The sequence below is a fragment of the Acomys minous genome, assembly GCF_964271855.1.
Source record: "Acomys minous genome assembly, chromosome: 4".
Taxonomy (NCBI): Eukaryota; Metazoa; Chordata; class Mammalia; order Rodentia; family Muridae; genus Acomys; species Acomys minous.
In genome coordinates, this window is record NC_140486.1 from 22705874 (window position 1) to 22719075 (window position 13202).

Sequence of the window (13202 nt, forward strand, 5' to 3'; positions counted from 1 at the left end):
GATGTACACCTTTAATTCCAGCACTTGGGAGGTAGAGGCAGGTGGATCTCTGTGATTTTGAGGCCAGCTTGGTCTGTAGAGCGAGTTCTAGGATGGCCAGAGCTACATAATGAAACTCTGTCCAGAGAAAGAAACCACATACACACACACACACACACACACACACACACACACACACACACACACATGCATGCACACACACATACACATCTAAATGTAAAAGGTTACATGTATAAATATCTATATATGTTTATACACTATTTTCCTTCTTCACTGTGCTGACATGTACACTGATAAGTTGGTTGGTGCCTCTGAGAACAATCAAGGCAGCAGTCCCAAGCTATATTAGCTGCTGTAGATTTCCTCACTGCTGTGTAGCTGTGGTTAAAAATCAACAGAGTATTGTTTTAACACTGACGTTTGGTAAAACCTGACCAATTCATTAGATCTTAATAACTCAGTAAAAATCCCTTTTAATAACCATGTCAATAGACAGAATATATAAAACAAGATAAAACGGGACACTGCTGGACTCCCTGAGGCGATGGCCTAAAGCGTATGCATCATCATCTGACTCGCAAGCTAAGCTAGCCACATGTTTTTTACTTGATTCTTACTTGAAAAAAAATGGACAGGGCCTAGGGGGGTGTGGCTCAGTGGTTAAAAGGCTCATGCAAGTGTGAAGGGCTGGCCCCGATTCCTCAGAATGTGCATGAAGCTGAGCGGGGTAACCCATGTCTCACCCTAGTGTGCCTACAGGAGGATGAGTGGTGGGTACAGGCGTCCCTGGAAGCCTGCAGGCCAGCTAGCCTGTGCCACAGTGACCAACAAGGGACCTTGTTTCAAACAATGCAGAAAACAAAGGACCAACAGCTCAGGCTACCCTCTGACCTCTGCACACCTACACTACACACACAGTCACACTCTTATCTGGTAGGCAAAAAAGTGTCTGTTACTGGAGATAAAAATCCAGATTTACCAACTCTTTTTGTTCAGTATTCGGTGCCTTTCTGGACTAGAGCATTTTGATTGCCTCAGATATTCTTCTTGCTCTCTGAGCTCTCCTCTCTCCTGGCATTCTTCTCATGTGTGACTATGTGAGGGCAGATTCTCTTCGCCTACTGAAACAGTGTACTGCATCACACTGGATGCAGAAAGAGATCCAAATCTCCAGCTGTCTTCTGCTAAAGATACCCGGGAAAGTGTAAAATGATGTCCTCCATAAAATTTTACTCTGTTTTGGAAAAGATGTTTAGTGCTTTAAAAAATAAATATACTATACATGCTAAGGTAGGGTGGATTAATTTTGAAAAAAATAAATAAAAATTTGAATATTCTCTTTTTATTTTGATGTAATATTGACAGACATAAGCCCCATTAGCAGGTGCATTTTGGGGCTATTTTGAAGCATATAAAGGAATCTCTATAAAAAACGATTTCAGCTAGGGGAGGGAGGGTGGGAACGGGAAGATACAAGTGAGGGGATAACAATCAGGATGTAATGTGAATAAATTATAATTGAGAAAGAAAGAAATGATTTCAGCGTCCCTAGGATTGTACAATTCTGGGACCACAAACCCAGAAGCCCTACTAGTTACAGTAACTTGGACCTCTTTCCTTTAATAAGGAAATGCTTGATTTAGAAAAAGCCTAGAGAATTGAAGTTAAGACTTGGCAGCAGGGCAGAAGCTTGCTACCGCCTCCCCTAGCCAAAAGGAAGGACACACAAGGATAGAGCTCAGTGTTCTATGTCCAGAGAATTCCTTCTTGGTGTGTTTAGGTAGGAGCCACCGTGGGGCCAACAGGTCTCTCTGCCAGTATCTTCTGAAGTTTCTACAGCCCCACTGGTCTCACATCACTTCAGTCAGTGACCACTGAAGTCCTTTCTTTAAGCATCTTTTCCCATTTCAGGATGCATGGTACAGCCTTGCACAGAATGGCTCTCTGACGTAGCCAGGGATGCTCGTGAGATCTCCTGCATCTCATTGGCTCTCTTCAGCTTGGAACATAATGCTGGGTGTCAACACCCATTTCCCACAAGACTGCTAAATGACTGGTTAGGATGAAGACTTTGGGCAGAAGAGCTTCATTTACAACAGTGGTTTCTCTCTACCCCACTGTCTCCTCTCTCTGAATGGCAGTTTTCTTAAAGCGTAAGCAGACCTCTGCTGGCTCCACTGGCCTATGCCAGCTCTATGGTTTCTTCCCTTTTGAAGGAACGACTTAACATGTTTGCACCCCAGTTTTGTATGTAGGGTGTAACTAGACTGTTTTAATGTAGAAGCCTCCAACAGACAGAATTTTGCCCAATTTTTGGCCCCCTTTCTGTGGGGGTGCTTATTGATAATGATCAAAGATACATCAACCACAAAGCAAAACTCAAAGCGTTCATTCACCAGTGGGAAGTTGCTTCTGTTAGTCCAATTCCTTTTCCTCCTTACTCAGTGTATGGAGGGAGGACATAAAATTTTATATCAACTGAAATACTGCTATAAAATTATTGTCAACTAAACCATGGTAATCTGATATATTTAATTTAGTTATTAACTTATTTTTAATAGTTACTTTCCCCATTTTTGAAAATTCATATTTATTTTCTCTCCTTAATAGATACATATATATTTTAGACAAAACCTTGCTATGTACCCAGAGCAGCCCGTATTCTGTGATATTCCTGCCTCAGCCTCGCAAATGTTAGAACTGCACGTGTGTGCCACCACACCTGGCTCTCCTTGGGTCTTGAGAATCAACTGCTCATCTTCTTTCTCACGTGGCTCTGTGTGCCTCCTGTCCTTGCTTTCTTTTCACTTCTCTCCACACTGATCCTGGTGCCTTCACGGCTTTTCTGGCATCAGCAGGTCAGAACATCTGAGGTACCTGGTGTGTTTATTTATCATCCACAATGGTCTTTGATGCTCCCTGTAAACCCGTAACTGAGGCCAGATCTCCAGGAATTAACTGAAAAGGTTCACGGAGGAAATGGTGGGTGCATGTGAAACTGCTGCAAAGGTCACTTCTTATCAGGTGGAAGTTCGGTTCCAGCTTGAGAGACCTGAGCGCAGCTAATGAGGACCAGGAGGGGGATGCAGTGGGGTGTGAGTGGCAAGGCACATTAGAGTGACTCCTGTCTTTGAAAACATATTTTAATTCCTCCATCTGCAAATTGTGATTTTATGAAATTCAAGAGCTTTTAAAAAGTAATTTTACTTATTTTTTTTTTAATGTGTGTGGGTGTTTTGTTGTCATGTATGACTGTGCCCTTGTGTGTGCCTAGTCTCACAGAGACAAAAAGAGGGCATCAGATCTCCTGGGACTGGAGTTACAGATGGTTGTGAGCCTTCATGTGGGTGCTGAGAATTGAGCTTGGGTCCTCTGGAAGAGCAGATGAACTATGTTATCATCAGCTGAGCCTCTGATTTAGGACTTTGAAATAGAGCTTTCAGGATCCTTCCTCCTCCATTTTTGTTTTGTCTGAAGCTGGGTCTTACTCTGTAGCCCAGTGTGGCCTTGACCTTGCCTCCATGCTGCTCTCCCAGCCTTCCCAGTGCTAGAGTTACAAGCATGATCCACCATGCCAGGCAAGTTGTCAGGATGCTCCTACACACATCTGAGGGACTAATGGCTACTTGGCTTTGACACGTCCTCATTCTTGAAGAATACTCTGACAAGTGAGTTTCTGCTTCATGAAGCAACCCCCCCCACACACACATTTTCTCATCCAGACCTGACTAAGTGTGTGAAATAGACTGCTGCCTTGAGCTTACCTCCCCAAGCTGTTATCCAAGGCAGAGCACAGGTCATGGCCAAGCCCAGCCCATCGAGAAGCTGGGTACTGTCCAAACAAGGCATTCTTGAAGTTGTATCTGACTAGGTGAGCGAGCGCTTCACCCTAAGCTCCCCGAGATTGAAGGCTTATGAACATATGTTGGGCGAGAAGGCAAAGGGCTCCCCCCAGGGAAGGTGAAGAAGGCCTCAGACTGCAGTGCCAGAACTATCTCTAACTGTCTAACTTACCCCTTCGGAGTTAGACAACTGTGTATTTTACGTAGAAAACAGTCGGTCGGTCAAAGAGTAAGCATTTCATCCAATCCCACCTTCTGAGACTCTGACATGTAAACTGGATAACGCACAGCGCGCGATCAGCAACATTACAACACAGCCAAATGGAACCAGTTAGAACACAGCTTATACAAGCGTAACCAAGCCTTTACTAGGACTGCACGGCCTTCAGAAGCCCCCCCCCCCAGCCCCACTGGGGGTGAGGGAGGGAGGCATGTCCGTGTGGCTCCAGTCAACACAGGACAGAGCAACAGGAGTGCTGTGCTGTCCCTCTTGGAACAGGGAGTACGAGTTCAGTTTGATCCAGAGTTCTTCCCTGTTGGGCCAAAGCAGAACACCTGGCTCGACCCATTAGTCAAGGTGACAAGTGGACACAGGTTTCCAGCCAGTGGCATTCATGGCTGTGGGTTAGATTTTTTTTAGTCACATTAAGGGAGAAATGGCACCGATCTTCCTACGTACAGCCCCATTGCATTGTTACAATTTCTTGTCAAGAAGTATCACTTCTTAAAGGGAGAAAAGGGAAGGGGAATTGACAAAATTACATAATACTCTAAAAAAAAGTAAGGCATTGTTATTTGTAAAAGCTATGTGACTTCTTGGTATAGCCTTTTAAAAAGGAGCTACTGCCAGCACTGTCTTAGAATGCTGCGGCAGAACGCGTTTATTGCTTCTATACTATGTCTCACACACACAACCTTCTTTGAAATTCACGAGCACTAAAGCCATCTTAAACAGCAAGATAAAAAGGTAGGACATAAAAAAAGAATTCTGTCTTAGTATTTTCTGAGCTGGCCATTTTTTTTTCCTCAAACACCAGGATGTGACCAATGTCGATGCACAAGCCCTCACTTACCTGTGCTTCCTTCTCCTAGCTGTACCCAGAACGATGCTGCTGTTTACCAAGTCGCGGCAAGAAGCTGCGCCGGGATGATCTGCTGTTCAGCATCCCTCGAGGTCCAGAGTCTACCTGACCCACAGGTCTCTCCTGATCCAGGAGGTGGCAGGGACATGGCTGGCGAACAAGAGACAGAGATCCGTGAAGAAAGCAGCACGAATCACACGGACAAGAAGCAGAACCCTTGTAAGGAAGAAGAAAGCATGGCCTCGGGGGCTTGCAGGTCACCTGATTCCTCCCCAGACAAATTCAACCACTCTCAGTCACCCCAGGTAGTGGCCAGTCATGACTCTGGTGCTTCCAATTCTGAGAATCCTCTAGACGTTAAAGAGACGAGACAGATGACAGACCCTCACGGTTCAAACAGCCCACAAGAAAATCCCTTTAATTCAAATAATGCTACTGAAAAACAGGATGTATGTCAGCACAGGACAGTGCATGCCATCGTGCCAGGGTTAACTGGTGATGGCATGGGCAATGAAGGGTCTAATGATGCAGGTGTTACCATTAGTCATCAAACCCCGAAAGCACAGAAATACATCAGTTTTAGTCTTCCGCTGCCAGAGGCAAAGGCAACCCCGGGGCCTTACCCAGGTGACGGCAACTCTGTCCACATGCAGCCCGGCTCCCAGGTTTCCAGCGAAGACTCTGACAGTGACTATGAACTTTGCCCAGAGATAACCCTAACCTACACGAAGGAGTTTTCAGATGATGACCTGGAGTATCTGGAATGTTCCGATGTTATGACGGATTACTCTAATGCGGTTTGGCAAAGGAGCCTGCAGGGGACTGACCGAGTTTTTTTATTAGAAAGCGATGACGAAGAGATGGAATTCAGTGAGTGTGGTCTGGGTGGGTGTGAGCATTTCCTCAGAGAAATGGGTTGTGGGCCTCGGGTGTCAGGTGACATGGTGCCTATGAATGCCACCACTGGCTTCTGTAGTTATCACTCACAATCCCAGGAAGTGGGGGTCAGAAGCAGCGGCACCTCCAGGCACAGTCCCTTAACCCTGCACTCAGGAATGACTCTTACCCTGGGACCTCACCAAGATGGGACAGCTAAAATGACTGAGCTGGGGAAGCCTCCACTCCCTACTGCTTCCGAGGCTGTTGAAAATGATTGTTCAGGAATTCGGGGAGAAACCAGAGACAACCCTGAAGCTGGAGAGGAATTCTCCGGTGACAAGCCACAAAGCATGGATAAGGCACAGACAGAGGCATCGGTGCAGCCCTCGTCTGGGGCCTCAGAGAAGTCAGAGGAGAGGCAGGGTCTGCAGAGCCTGACTGGGGACCGATCAGATGAGAAGCACCAGGGCAGCAGGAAGACTGCCCCGAGACCCACGAGGGTGAGGCGGCCAGGAATGAAGGCAAATGCCAAGAAACAGCTGCTAAAAGACAGTGCCCCAAAAGGCACTTTTGATCCCTTCTCCGAACCGACTAGGCACCCCTTAACCGGGAGCTATGGACAAGAGCCCACCCACACCGAGGCAGGAACTCCTGGCTGGAATTCCCACTTCCATGAAGAATTGTGTGTTCCACTTCCTACAGAGCAAGACTCCAAACCCCCTCGACCTCCAGCAGACCCACTTCCAAAGGAAGGGGACACAAGTTTTGGGGAATCAAGGGGACTGGTTAATAAATTATTTGAAGCAAGCCAGATTCCAGACCAGACTGACCATCTTCAGGTAAGACCTGCTTTGGAAAAACTGCAAGTGGAAAGGTGGTGTGTGTGTGTGGGCGTGTGTGTGTGCTTTCTTCATTTTTGCACTCACAATTCTTATACTATAATGTAAATAAAAATGAATATTCCAGGGCTTTCGGGGTACTCGTGAATGGCAGCTGCTCTTTCTTCAGTAAGGAAGGAAATCTGGCTTTGAAAAAAGGCTCAGATAAACCCTAAGCCATCCTAATTATAGCAGAAGAGTGACAGGGGTGAGAGGCACTAATGCGATTCTGGACAGCTGGAAAAAGAAACCCGATATTTTGCCTAGTGCATGTGTCTTCCCAGGCTGTGTGCTCCCTATTCTGAAAGTTTCTCAAGTAAATGGCCATGGTGTTGCCTTTAAAGGAAGGGGGGAGCCCATTCTTTTTGGTCATTTTTTTTTCAGATGCACTTCGAAATGGTCAGCTTCAGCTTTAGTCAGAACTTACAGTGGAAGGGGCAGGATTTTGGTGGGACTGAAAAACTTACAGCATTCACTTGCCACAGTGGAGAAAGCAGGCAAAGGAGATTTGCTCTTCAGTGGGAGGCTTTTCATTAGCTGTTTGCTTTATTTTGCTTTCCTTAGCCCACAGAACATAAAAGAGGCCAGGAAAATGGATTGCCCATTAATAATGACTTGGGTATGATTTCAGTGCTGATTTGAAAGATACAGAATTATAGGAATAATCAATGCATGGAGAATATTAGGTTTTGTATACCATTTGCATTTTTAATTATATAGTTTTATAACAAGTTCTGAGTAAGTTTTGGACTGATGTGTATTATGGTCAAGGCTTGGCTTCTTGGAAACAAATATTTTAGAAATGTCTGTCTGTCTGTCTGTTTATATCCATGTATCTATCTATCCATCTAACTATATCTATCTACCTATCTATCTCTACCATTATTATTATTATTACCATTTTTATATACTTCTTGTTATCTCTCCCCCTAAACTTATAGAGAAGCCCATATGCCATATACTAAGCATTATTTTTATAATAAACACTTGAAATGAAAATACTACCTAATGCAAAATTATTGAACTCTATTCAAAGAAATTAAAAAAAAAAGCACTCTGGGTTTCAAAAGGCCCTGTTATAAAATAGCTGAGATACAAAGGTCCAGACCTGAGCTCTCAGTGAGTCAGTGGCTCTGTTCTGCTGGTGACACTGGCCAGATGGAGGCACCTTTCCTCCTTTCTGCAGGCTAACAAGCTTGGTGCACTGTGCCCCTTAAACATCCCACTTACCAGCTCACATAGCATGGCCACAGGTCTGAGCACAGGACTGGTGCATGAAGGAGGCTTGGTGAAATGTTAGTTTGAAGTGTCAGTGTTAGCCTTCTCGCGTCATTAGACATAGCATGTCCCTTTCCAGTCACAAATGCCCTATCTTTCACAGCTAAGCACCTGCCTACAGTTGTGTGTGCAGGGAGAGCAGGTTTCCTTGTCGATGACTTTTCCTATTAGAGGACGCGGGTGTGACAAGGTGGCTCAGGAGCGGTGAGTGGAGAGAGGGGGACGTTGTCAGTGTCGGCTTTGGACTCATCCCCGTGATAAGTAGGCTCTCATCCTGTCAACTGTGCAAAGGAAGGAAGGGACCTCTGCTTTCTTCAGGTTTGTGCTCTGATCTGAACAGCACATACAAGCACCCTTTTGGCCAGCAAGCTCACAGGCTCACTGAAAATGCATCGAAATAAAATGCACGGTCTCTGGGGCCAAACCCTCCATCTGTCAGAGGTCTTTGTGAATCGGTGTCCACCCTACCTTGACTGCTGTTTTGTGGTGGTATTAAGTGATAACGGAGACCACGAGCTTCCCTGTTCAGAACTCCTATGGAAAGAATTGCATTTTCTGCAGGGCATGGCCTGTGCTTCACCTTGCAGTGGTCAGCAGCAAAGCTGACCTTTCGCACAAGGGACAGCTAGAAACTCCAAAGGAACTTGGTCATTAAAGAGCAGTTGTGCGGCCTTAAGCAAAAATGGGATGTTTGTACCAGTGACATTTCTTGTCTTTAGAGTAAAGCCAGCAGATTTTTGTCTGTAGGATTGGCGTATGTAAAAATACAGCCTTGTGAAACGTTCTTATTTAGTTATAAGAGATATCTATATTTTTTCAAACTATGAAACATGGCCAATAGATAGCAAATGACTAATTATTACTGCAGATTTGACTAAAAAATATGAGAGCCACCAGGAAGTAGATAAAACCTTGTATGCTATGGTGCAGGGGGGAAAATGACTTTTTTCCATAACTATGTCCAAAGACATTTTAAATATTTATTCTCTGACTCTTGAGGCTTGGACATCTAAGGAATTTGAATGATTTAATCTCCTGTCTTAGGATCCATATTAGTAAGTTTTCCCACCTTTGAGTCTAGACTGAACAACTTACCTTGGGTTGTCTTTTGCAGGAAGCGAATGGCAGTTTATCATTTAGCGTTTTATCTTCATCTGTGCATCCGGTTTAGCATTCTGAGGAAAAGTCCTGCCTCTAATTGCCCGTGTTATTCTGTAAGGGTCTCGCAGACTATCACTTGTCTGTCACATGAGTCTCCAGGTGCCTTTTCTTTCTGTCTTCCCCCTGTCCCTTTCACAATGCAAAGCCATCTTGTTAGGCGTTGTCTCGAAATAGTTACTGATCCAGGCTAGGATTGGAAAGCCCCCAGTTTCTCTACATTTATGGAAGATTCCAAAGCTCCTTCCAGTTTGGGAGTGGAAAATAGAGAAGAGTACCCCGGGCTAACTTGGGCCTCCTCAAGGCTCACACAGCCAACTCTTCATCTTGCTTTTGAGCTCATGCTCTTGATCCAGGGCCTGACAAATCTGCCCATCTTAAATGTCTTTCCCCAGCCACCCTGGAGTAAGCTCACCCATGCCTTGAACTCAGAAGTGCTCTGCCTGCCTCTCTTGGCCCCAGAGAGATTTGCATTTCTTTTTGAGATTCTGAGACTACCAGTGTACAGCATGGGTATGCAGCCTCAGGTCCTGGGAGGGAAGAGTCTTGCTGACGAGGAAGGAACACTGACCATAGAAAGTGAGCAGAATTTGTTCAGTGCATGCTGTACCAAGCATTAGAGTCATGGCTGCCACATAAAAGGCACTTAATCAAGCAAATAAGTAACTACACAGTAGGAGATTAACTTGCCTGGTTAGGTAGGATCCTAATGATTGTTGACTACTTCATAGTCTTTATTTTCCTGAGCACATACTTTGATTATCTCCACATGTAAGATGTTGCTGTCAATCTTCCAAAAACAGGATGCACATCATTGGCTCTTCTAGGTCTGGGGATGGGGTGGTTTATTCTAAAGCCTAGCTGCATAAACTGTGGGTCGTGACCCCATAATGAATGTGGGGGTCAGGAAAAGTTTATCAATCAAAATAAAATATATTAATTACATTATACACACTAATGTAATTACATATAATGTATACATAGTATAATTATATTATATACATTCATATACCCCTGATACATCAATCAGGGGTTTTATGACTGTAGCGGCCCAAGGTGCATTGTAGGACATCACTGTAGCACCAGTTCCGAACACACATGTGCTGCTTGTTCCGGACATCCCACCACACCACACAGCACCAACAAAGTTGCTGAAGCACCTCAGCTCAGATGAAAGCTTTTGTAGTGTAGGAATTCCAGTGTTTTTGCCATATACATAAAGTTTTCTGCTCGTACAGAAATAAGAATAAATATGGAAACCAAGGCTTTTCATATTTCCCTACTGTAAGTTTTCAGCACCAACATAGCAAATTAGTGTATCTTTGGATTGGATTGTGTTATAATGTTTGGTCTTACTGACTTGGGTTTTATTTTAAAAAAAAAAAATCAATGGGGGACTGTGGAGATGGCTCATCAGTAAAGTGCTTGTGGTGCAGGCATGAGGACAGGAGCTTCATCCCCTGCACCTGTGCGAAGGCGGGTGGGGGAGGGAGGGGCAGGATGGTTCCTGTAATTCTAGCACTGGGGAGGTAGAGACAGAGAGGTCCTTGGGGCTTGCTGGCCAACTGGTACAATTGAACCAGAAAGCAAAATTAAGTGCATGGCTGGAGAGATGGCACGGTAGTTAAGAGCACACACTGCTCTTGCAGAGGACCTGAGTTCAAACCGGCTCACAGCTCAGGGGATTCCTAACCTTTGGCCTCTGCAGGCGCCTGCACTCATGTCGTCCCCATTTTCCATACCCCGCACTCACGCACATAATTTAAAAACAATTAAAATAACTCTTAGAACCACGAAGGTGGAGAGTGACTGAGGAAGATACTTGATGCTGGCCTTTGACCTCCACACATGCGCATGCCTATGCTGGCCTTCAACCTCCACACATGCACATGCCTATGCTGGCCTTTGACCTCCACACATGCGCATGCCTATGCTGGCCTTCAACCTCCACACATGCACATGCCTATGCTGGCCTTTGACCTCCACACATGCGAATGCCTACCCCACACCATATGAATACACATGCACAACACAAATCCTTAAATGCTTAAATGCCTTAAATCAGGGGAGTGCTGTAAATAAAGGTGCGATATGGGCTCTCTTAGAAGCAACTCAAGCCTGGCATAAACTGAGCAAACAGAGGAAGGGTTCTGTTTACCTTGAAACCCACCACCATGGTGTCCCAAACTGCCTTAGCCAGACACCTCTTGGTGTCTTGATAAAAAGAAGTGATTCAGTCTTGCCAGGAAATCAACCACAGGAGCTTACAGCCCCCAGGGGATGTCGTGGGGACAGGCGCCACTCCTGCTTGCTCATGAGGCTGGCCTCTCTAGGTTCTTGCCTTCTCTAACTTTGATTTCTCCTTTCAGAGAAAAGTCACAGCATTCTTGTCATCATTCTTCATACAATAGCTCCCCGCCTCCTATCTGCATTTTTGCTCTCTGTGGTTTCAGAAAGAGGGCGTGCATAAGTGTCAAAATTTTAAGGCCCTCTGAGCAGTGCAATAAAATCTGTGTTCTTGTCCATGGAGCTTATGAACCATCCCTTTGTCCACTGAACCCATACTGTATCGATACTCACCCTGTTAGTCACTTAGTAGCTGTCTTGTAGTCACTTAAGTAGTCTCTTAATAATGCTGTGGTCCGCAGTGCTTGTTCGGGTACCTTACTCACTAATCACTCCTGGGATAAAGGAAAAGCCAGAGGCCACCAACTGCTTCCCTGAAGTTGGAAGGTGGAAGTTTCCAACTTAATAAGGAAATGAAGTGGAAATTGCATGCCGCTGTTCCAGAGACGCGCAATGACAAGAAATGCTCTGCGAGTTTGTGAAGGAGGAAGAAGACATTTTGCTCATTATGCTCTTGTACCCCAGACGTCAAACTCACAGTTCGGCTGTACACGGTGTAACAGAAAAGGCCCTGACGTATAGGGTTTAGTGCTGCCCACAGCTGCAGACATCCACCAGAGGTCTCAGAATGTGTCGCCCATGAGCAAAGGGGGTACTATTGAACAGAGCGTGGCCATGAGCCCTCCATTTGTTCACTGTCCTGCTATTTTCTAACACTGAGGAAAATGGCATAAACTTTCCCAGCTTCTGTTTTTTTCACCTGTAAGACAAATAGTGATGCTATCACTTCCAAAGTGTCACACGGGGTCTGGAGGGGACAGCTCTGCAGTGAACAGCACTCGCTGCTCTTCTAGAGCAACAAGGTTGAGTTCCCAGGACTCACATCGGGTGGTTCACAATCTCCTGTAACTCCAGCTCCGGGGAATCCAATATCCTCTTCTGGCCTCCTCAGGCTCCAGGCACACATGTGGTACACACAGACACACACACACAGACAGACACACACACACACACTTAATCAGACAAACACATAACATAATACAAATAAAGAAATCTTTTTTAAAAACATTTGCATATCTCTAGAAGTTCAAGGCCAGCCTGCTCTATGTAGCACATTCGAGGCCAGCCAAGGTTACAGGTTTGACACCTTGTTTCAAAACACAACACAAGCTGGGTCTTGTGGCCCAGGCCTTTAATCCTAGCACTCAGGAGGCAGAGGCAGTTGGATCTCTGTGAGTTCGAGGCCAGCCTTCTCTACAAAGAGAGTTCCAGGACAACCAGAGCTACACAGAGAAACTCTGTATTGAAAAACCAAAACCAAAAACCAAAACAACAACAACAACAACAAAAGTATCTGAAGGATTCAAGTTTACTTGTAAAGTGCCCAACACAATTAAATAAGTAATGACACTAGCATTTTTGTTTTATTATTTACTTCCTTCCCCTCCCCCCCCCTTTGGTTGTTAGACTTTGGCCATGCTGAGGATTGACTCTAAGGCTTTGCACAGAGTAAGCAAGGACTGTACCACTGAACTGCATCCCCATTCACAATGCATGCCTTATTAACGCCTTCTTGAGGGCTGGCTACAAATGTTTTTATGCTTGCTATTTACTGAAGTTTTGTTCTGTTTTGAGGCAACTGTATATTCACGTAAGAAATTTTTCAGAATATCTTCACAATTAAGATCTCTCGTGTCTCCTCGGAGTACTCACTCTGCCCACGCCCTCTCCTCCTCTGT

At 45.1% G+C, this 13202-nt stretch overlaps 1 protein-coding gene and 1 long non-coding RNA gene across 2 annotated transcripts in view; one reads left to right on the top strand and one right to left on the bottom strand.

Annotated features, from left to right (window-relative positions):
• LOC311596064 overlaps nucleotides 1-5609 on the bottom strand; it is a 38697-nt gene extending 33088 nt beyond the window's left edge. Inside the window, exons 1-2 of the long non-coding RNA XR_014778691.1 lie at nucleotides 5548-5609; nucleotides 4916-5074 (exon numbers count right to left, since the gene is read on the bottom strand). This is a non-coding gene — a long non-coding RNA (uncharacterized lncRNA). The remainder of the gene's footprint in view (nucleotides 1-4915; nucleotides 5075-5547) is intronic.
• The window catches only part of ALPK2 (alpha kinase 2), a 129345-nt gene that overhangs the window by 37159 nt on the left and 78984 nt on the right, over nucleotides 1-13202 (top strand). The window contains exon 4 of the mRNA XM_084779253.1: nucleotides 4935-6642. Coding sequence (XP_084635379.1) covers nucleotides 4935-6642 — 1708 coding nt within the window. The remainder of the gene's footprint in view (nucleotides 1-4934; nucleotides 6643-13202) is intronic.